Here is an 8,408-nt window from a genome sequence, read left to right as displayed (position 1 = left end):
GGGGACAGGCTGCAGGCGATCACACCTGTCACCATCTCTGGTGTGTGTTTTGCTAGGACAGGTAATAACCGCTGATGTCTTCTCACCAGCACAGGTGTGACATAGTTTGGTTTCTACGTGTTTGTGAAGTGAATATATTTTGAAGATGGAGACAAGCATTTTTTCCCATTTCCTCTGCAACAAGAGTCTTAAACGGCCTCAGAAGTTTCGGATACAGTGTTGGGAAAGTTAGGGGAATGGTTGGGTGCAAGCGGGCCGTGAAGGGATGGCTTCTGATTTCTGGCCACAGATGTTTACAAACAGAACACGCAGCAGGGTGGTTTGCCACATTTTAATGAGATCCCTTTCAGAGCGATTCATTGTTTTTTCAGATTACAATGACATTTTCCACATAATATTTACCACAAATTCTCATTCATGAATAAACATGAGTTAAACTAAACTTGAAAAATTGAGAATTGGATTAATGATAAAAAATTCTAAATGAATGTATTTTAGTTTTCAGATTGCAATACAACCATCATTTCATTCACAAGCGGGATACATCAGTTTTCCTTCCTGACACATTACCCGGAATGTGGAACGTGCTGACTTTTGACGATACCCAGATCGACAGATGAACTCAACAGTATCATTTGTTTTCGAATAAAGTTTGTTGTCCCTTTTCCATTTTAACCGTATGTTATATTTTTCCATCATTTCTTCTGATATTACACATGCATCTGAAGGTAAAAAACAATAAACATAAAATATTAAGTAGCACATAAATATTCACTACAGACTCTTAAACTGTCATGTAGAATATTCTACACTGATTCAGGAATTTATTTTCAAAACCCATTCAGAAACAATTCATTGAGAAGCCATCATGTAGGTATAAGCCATTCAAAACTCTAGATGATGTAAAAATGAGGTACCGTGTGTAATAATTAAATGCTATCATCAAAGTTCTAATTTGAAGAGTATGACATGACAAAAAATCTTTTGTTACTGTACTGGCTTAAGGAGTTTTCAAACTTCATTTCTTCACATATTAATGTTTATTCATCAAGTTTTCAGTAGAATTGTTTATTACTTCAATACATTTTTACTGTAAAATGTAGACAGGAGTGATTTCCAGACTATTTGGGCTGGTGTAAATGGATTTTGACCCCAGTCCTGCCACTTCCAGTGTCAGGAGCACTGAATTTGCTATAAATGCCACAGAAGGGGACACATACTCAGGGGATCAGGAGTGCGGTCTGGCCCCTAGCAGGGTCAGTTAATGGGTCAGCATTGGTGTGGGTTTTGCCTCCTTTTCAGATTTTAATTGAGTATGAAGGTGCCAGTTTGTTGCTGGGCTCTATTCTGTTCCATGGTATATGCCTCCACTTATTTGGATTTTCTTCAGTTTATTTCCACAAAGACGTATACCTTTCTGAATACAGGTCTTCCTATAGTTGGTTATATTCCCAAGTATTTTAATTTTGGACAATTTTAAATGGGATTGCTGCCTCAGAGATATCACCTAAAACCTGTCAGAATGCCCATCATCATAAATCAACAAAGAAGTGATGGGGAGGATGTGGAGGAAAGGGAACCGTCCTGCACTGCAGGTGGGATTGCAGACTGGTGCACTGCTGTGGAAAGCAGAATGGAGATACCTCCAAAAATTAAAGGTCATACAGCCTTATGACCCAGTGATACCACCTCTGGGAATTATTCCAAAGAAACTAAACACCAAACACTAATTCAAAAGAATTAGTGGTATATATATATATATATACACCACTGTGTTCATAATAATATTCTGTACAATAGCCAAGAATTGGGAGCAACCCAAGTGCAGGAGGTGATTGAATAAAAAAGCTGTGGCACATTTACACAGTGGAACGCTACTGAGCTGTATGAAGGAAGAAAATCTTACTGCTGAAATGGCATGGATAGATCTGGAGAGCATTAAGCTAGGTGGAAAAAGCCAGTCAGAGAAAGATAAGCATCACTTGATTTCACTTACACGTGGAATCAAATGAACCAAATAAACTAACAAACACAGTGGAGACAGAGTGATGGATGCAGAGGACAGACTGACACCTGTGGGTGGGGGTGGGGGTCAGGAGGGGCTGGGTGAGAGGGTGAAGGGATTAAGAAAAGGAAAAAGACTCCTAAACAAGGACAGCTGTGTGGTGACGCCAGAGAGAAGGGGTGGAGGAGGGAAGTGGCCGAGGGTGAAGAGCGATGGAGGGCGAGGGAAGGAGAGCTGACTTCGGGTGGCGAGCACACAGCACAGTGTGCAGATGACCCCTGTGAGAGTGTGAGCCCGATGCAAAATAATTGCACTAACCAACGTCACCACAGTACATTGAATAAACTTGCAAAAAGAAAAAAAGAGTGTCTGAACATTACTGTGTCAAAAAAGCGATTTCATTGTTTACATGGGAATTTTCTCAGCATCTGGCCTTATACATGAGTGTTAGAATGTCCAGCCTCTGGCAGGACAGCTGTCTGAGAACACAGTCTAGAGTACCCCTGCAGGAGTGCTAGACTATGTATGAGCACTGAAACATGCCTATAATTGTCTCAGGATCCGGAAGAATATGGAGAACTTACCTAGACATTTTGGGGGTTCGGACCACTTAGCATCACTGCAGGTTACATATTTAGGACCCTGAAGTTCATAGTAGGCCTGGCATTGGTATTCAACTCTTGACCCCGGAGGGTAGGCATCCAGTGGGAAGGATATGATATCTCCATTGCTAACAGCTGGAGGAGGCCCACACTTTTCTGCAGATTCTAAAAAATAGCATTTTCAATGTTGAGGAGAAATTCTAGTTATATTGCAGACTATGTAAAGGAAGCTCCATAGGAACTCTGAAGTCTGTCCTGCATTGTAAACCTGTGACTTAAAAGTGTGGTAGATAATTTCCATTCAAATGAGCACTGTGTTTAAATAGACTTTTCGACTCTTGACAAAGGAAGCACCGGAAATAAAATACTTACTGAAGCAGCTTGGCAAGTGGGACCAGCCATCCTCCCCACACAGCAGGGAGCCCATAGTGTGTCCATCTCGGGTTTCGTACCCATCCAGGCACTGGTAGTCCAGCGTGTCATTGGGCCTAAACACTTTTCCAGTGATGGTGGCTGTGGCATTCTCAAACAGAGGCGTGTCACAATGTTCTAGAGGGAAGAAGAGTTGACAGTTGTATATCTAAGGCCATACCATGGATAATGCAGCAAGGAGACCTTCTTCTGGAGGAAATCACCGTGACCCTAACTGTGTGACACCAACAAAGTATCACTTGAAAATGCTCTGACACTCAGCGTCACTCTGTGCTGGAGCACCTACCGCACATCTCCCTGTGCATTGTTTTCTTCTTTTGATGTGCCAAGCACCCTTTTATTTACATTAACTGCATTTACATTTTTCTTTTTATTAAATCGTTCTTCAAGTACACTTGTCTCATTTTCTCCCCTACCCTTCGCAGCAGCATGGATGGAACTGGAGAGCATTATGCTCAGTGGAATAACCCCTGTACATTGTTTGCTGTCACTCGAAGCCTGTCAATTACAGTGGGACATTTAGTCACATCAATTTTTAGCTGCATGTCACAGGCTGTTACCTAATCACATTATCATAATGTTATGACATTATCATTTTCAGGGCAATGAAATTTGTGAATGTTTGAGGTAATATATGTGATTGTGCAGGAGACATACTGAGATATTCTAAGGGTGCATATCTTACGGTGAAACTGTAGGCACTGGATATACAAGCCTGTCATCCCCATTTCTACTCATGCCCCTGGAGTACCGTCATCCCACTGTCTGGACTGTCCTATCAGGGACTGTGGTCCATTCCTGGGGAGCAGCCTCAGAGCAGGTTCCCATCAGTGCAGATGCAGCCCTTCCCCCACGGGAACCTCCCAGGGCTCTCCCTGCAGGTCTGCTCCTTTTCTCTCAGGGCTTCCCGGTTGGACTTGACCCACTTTTCCTCCTTCCCGCTCTGTTTGCGCTGCACTGGCCATCTGCTGTCCTCAAATACACAGAATTCCTTCCTTGCTTAAGTCATTTCACTTGAACATCATCTCTCTCTGAAAGCCGTCCTTCCAATGATCATGGGGCCGCCTCACACTTTGAGGGCTTATGTGTTAACTTCCCTGCTGGGCCTTACTGTGCAACGCCCACACATGAGCAATGGTCTGTTATTTTCTGATGTGACTCCTCTCATGTCCTGAACGACAGCATCACTCACACTCACTGATCACCTGGTCTTGTTTTTTTTTTTTCAGTATCCTTATATTCTGTTGCATAGGCTTTAGTTTTTTTGAAAAGAGTTTTTTTTTAATATCTATGAATATGCTTAGTCCTCCACATTCTCTGAGAGAATGAATGGTCAGTGTTTAAACCCCTCCACTTATAGAGAAAGCAGGAGAAAAAACAGCTTTCAGGTCCCCTGACTGTCATGTCGGATGGGCTCACTAGTTCCTAAGTTCCCATCCACATTCAGTGATCACGGCTTCTCTGTAGACGTAGAGGACTCCTGTTAAAGTTCAGCTCTAGTATTTCATGATTTATAATACAATACCCATAAACTGAATTTTCTATATTTCAAACAACACCCTCAAAACAACTTACAGACTCCTGTCAACTTAAAATGTGAAAGCCAGTTATAAATGGTGTATTAGAGTCTGAATTTACTACATCCTAGGACTAATACAAGTATATTATATGTGAAATGTTTGTGATATGTATATGACTTTGAAAATCAGTGTATTTGTTTATAATTTCAACTATACTTTAAATTGCTTTTCAATGAACTAATTAGCATGAATTCAATGCAAATACTCAAGTAAAGTGACTCTAACCTGTTTCATTTAACATTCAGTGGCATTCATGAGCTATAGTTCTATTGTTACATAATTCAATAAAGTAACATCATCTATTATTGTCAAAAAATTAAACTCATTTGGACATAATTTGAATGGAAATGTATTTATGTCTCTAAGACAAAAAGATTTAATGCATTGAGTTCAGATTTGATACATAAAACTTCCCGCAGATATAAGTCTGGGTCTCGGAAAATCCCAAACAGATTATCTCAGAGCAGTTCACTTACTGAGGCAAGAGAGATCTGGGGACCAGCCATTCTCCGTGCATGTGACTAAGCTCTCCCGATTTTGAAGACTGTAACCAGGGTGGCAGAAAACTCTTAGAGATTCTCCGGGTAAATATGTTTGTTCCTTAGGTGGAGAATGTCCATGCTCCAAATTGTTGGCAACACATTTTCCTAAGAATGGTAAATGATAATGAAAAAAATGAATTTGGTCAAAATAATATATTAAAAATTATCTTTGGGGAATTTAAATTAGAATGTATAAGCACCCAAATAAGAAATAGCTTTAAAAAATTAGAGCTGCTCCCAAGAGATTTTTAAAAAGAAAATCAATATAAATATGATTTATCTGTAGTTTTCACAATTAAAATATGTATAAATGACATAGATACCCTTGTAGAGTCTATTTATGTCTCATGCTTTTAATGAAAAACCTCCAATAAAACCAACAGCCTACATGGGTCTTCCTGCTCTCAGAACTCTGCCTTCCACCTTATGCTGGTCACACAGCCTCATCGTTCTCCCTGGTGTGATTCCCCTCCTCTCCGAAGTGTCCCCAGGGGCACAGTGAGGAAGGGGTTTACTTACGGAGACAGGGAATGTCAGGCGACCATCCATCTGTTGTACAAGTAATTGTGCCCCAGTTGTCTCGTGTAGGCGGCACATAGTTGCCATCACAGTAGTAGTAAAACTGTTTTCCCACGAAAGCTGGGAAGTATCCTCTATAGCTGCTTCCCCAGGATAGGTACCCATGCTTTATTTCTGGATATTCACATGGCTTAACTTGCAATCAAAACAAAGAAAAACAACATAAATTATATTTGCCTTTATAGAATCTAATGAGAGATAAATGGTTTCCTTGATGACTTATGTTATTAACATAGTTACACTCATTGCATTAGGGTTTCTAGGACAAGAAAGGTTGTAAACGCAGATGATGTAAAGAACACATGTTTCTGGTCATTTCATGACGTGCACATGCAGAGTTCATCTGTTGTACACCTGAAACCACACGGTGCTGCCTGTCAGTTCTGTCTAGGTGAGCACACAGACACTCTTTTTGTGGTGGTCACGCTCACTGAGGTCTGTGTCACCGTGATGCTGGAATCCTCTCTAAGTGCCACACACTGTCACATTCATGTGGACATTTGTCCTGAACTGACACTGAGCATCATTTTGTTTCTCACTCATGGAGTGTCCAGCTGCAATATGGACGCCTCTACAGGGACCTGATACGTGAGCAAGAGGAACGGGAAGGTGGAGGCAGAAAGCTCTTGGAAAGAGGTCAAAGAAACCTCCCAGAAATAAATGCCCTGATGGTGTGGGTGGCACTTTGTGACATGTGATGGTGTCAGAAAATCAACTATGTCTTCCACTCTCCTCCCTGAGAGAAGGAGCCCACTGCCCCCACCTTTGAGTGTGGGTTGGACTTAGGGACCCTCTTCTAAAGGGTATAAATAGCTCAGATGGCAATGTGTGAGCAGGTCATAGATGGCATGGAGGTGTCCTCTTTGTGTCTCAGATCACTCAACATGGGGACATTAGAGCCACATAGGCTCCTATGGAGACACCAGGAGGTTAGGCCCTGAGGCCCCTGCACTACCAGGGAGGTACCCACTTGGGAGCAGGTCCCAGCTGCACTCAGCCCTGAGCCCACACTCTGGGCCAGTGTCCCAGTGCCGCCCAGAGAATGACCGGGCACTAGAGGGCTGAGCCTCTCCCCAGGGCTGACCTTGTGACCCTGAGTCAGGAGAGGGTGGTTGTTCTCAGTCAGTATTTACGGGAAATTTTTAGAAAGGAATAAATAACTAATATACTTGTTTTTAGACAATATGAGCCTTAGCCAATGTTTTAGTTTGGGTACTACAAATGTATCACTTACAGAAATAATTAGACATGTATGCACATATTTAATATTGAATAGCAAAACTTAAAAGTTCCTCAGTTATAATATATGACTCTATCCTTCATATAACTGGCTATTTTGAAAAGCAGAGGATGTTATAAAATCTTCCACTTTCCATTCTCTGTAGTCAATGATGGTGACTTCTTATGTCCCCATTTTTATGTTTAAGAGAAGTAATTCAGAATTAGGAAGCAGATCATGATTTGAATTGAACTTACGGCTACATCTGGGAGGAGGTGCCCAGCCTCCTTCAGTGCATTTTGCTGTATTTCCGTGGGAGGAGGGATAAAGGCCATTGTCACAACGGTATGTGATTACATCTTCCAGTCTGTATTTGGTCCTGAGAGGTGCGTAGACACCATTGGCAATAGCTGGAGGATCACAGGTTGTTTCTGAAAAGAGAAAGGACAGGTGGATAATGCAGAAATCACTGTCCAGGAAAAGAGTCAAGTCCATGAGAATACAGGGAATGTTGAAAGAATCCCTCAGACAATTTGGGGTATCAGCTAGCTTTCCTGTCACCCATTTTCCAGTCAAGTTTTCATGAGCATATTCACACGACTCTCTAATATCTGTGCAGAGACTTTCAGCCTGTAGAACACAGAAAACTATTTATTTTATTTGCCCTGGAGATGAATATATGACAATCTTCCTACAAGATACTCTCTGCTGTGAAGTCACAATACTCACTGTTCCTAGGAGTCAATTCATTAAACCCAGAGACACAAGCAAGTAGGAACAACAAGAAGTTGCAGGTTGGAGGGAGCTGAGTGTGCAGCTCTGTGTCCAGCTTACCTTGTCCATGAGTCCAGGAGACCCACAGGGTGACAATGACACTGATCAGGGACAGCAGCATGGTGGGCATCCCCGATGGCGTATCAACACAAATATCCCAGCCGTGCTCCGTGGGGTGTGAGTCTGCCTCGTGAGCGGCTGTTAGTGTGAGCCTGAATTTCAGGGCACTGCCAGGATGTTTCTTCATTGATGTCACTTAGTGAATATCAAATTTCAGAGTTTTGCAAGATCCGTAAATTTTCATTAATTTTTTCACAATTATTTCTTGATTTCACTTCCTCATTGTGCTTCTCCAACTTTTCTTAGGAATATCAAGACTAGGCAAAAAAAGGCAATATGAATCACTATGTTTTAAAATAAACAACCCTTGGAATGGGCGAGGTTCTTTCTCCACCCAGAGACGGAGTGGGAATAACTCCGAGTCCACGTCCCTGTAACTGTCTCTGGTCCTGTATGTGTCCTCACCCAGCCTCAGTCCTTAGGGTCTGTGAGTACCACGCCGTGTATCTGGACCCGCTCCAACCTCTGTACTTTCTTGTCCATAGAAAAGCACCAATTTTTTGGTGAACCTTTAATAGACCACTTCACAGTGTACAAGAGTTTCAGTGCATCCTG

General features: G+C 42.0%; 1 protein-coding gene across 1 annotated transcript; it reads right to left on the bottom strand.

Moving 5' to 3' along the window:
* Window positions 1-317: 317 nt before the first annotated feature.
* LOC123817883 (complement factor H-related protein 4-like) lies at window positions 318-7,951 on the bottom strand. The gene is made up of 7 exons (XM_045837667.1): window positions 7,794-7,951; window positions 7,217-7,390; window positions 5,681-5,875; window positions 5,096-5,266; window positions 2,980-3,156; window positions 2,590-2,772; window positions 318-722 (listed from the first exon to the last, which is right to left on the bottom strand). The coding sequence occupies exons 1-7, from the start codon at window positions 7,861-7,863 to the stop codon at window positions 526-528; spliced, it is 1,167 nt and encodes a 388-aa protein (XP_045693623.1). The 5' UTR covers window positions 7,864-7,951; the 3' UTR covers window positions 318-525.
* Window positions 7,952-8,408: the final 457 nt, after the last annotated feature.

This window comes from Phyllostomus hastatus, unplaced genomic scaffold, assembly GCF_019186645.2.
Source record: "Phyllostomus hastatus isolate PE091 unplaced genomic scaffold, TTU_PhHast_1.1 phas_contig_226, whole genome shotgun sequence".
Taxonomy (NCBI): Eukaryota; Metazoa; Chordata; class Mammalia; order Chiroptera; family Phyllostomidae; genus Phyllostomus; species Phyllostomus hastatus.
This window is presented reverse-complemented; position numbering and strand designations above follow the sequence as displayed.

What these genes read in the sequence shown, in the direction of transcription:
- LOC123817883 (XM_045837667.1), bottom strand. Translation starts at nt 7,863, where the DNA reads ATGCCCACCATGCTGCTGTCCCTGATCAGTGTCATTGTCACCCTGTGG. An exon ending in ACCTCCTCCCAGATGTAGCC is followed by an intron (nt 5,876 to 7,216) that starts GTAAGTTCAATT and finishes TTTGATTGCAAG; the next exon opens with TTAAGCCATGTGAATATCCA. An exon ending in CGAACCCCCAAAATGTCTAG is followed by an intron (nt 723 to 2,589) that starts GTAAGTTCTCCA and finishes TTTTACCTTCAG; the next exon opens with ATGCATGTGTAATATCAGAA.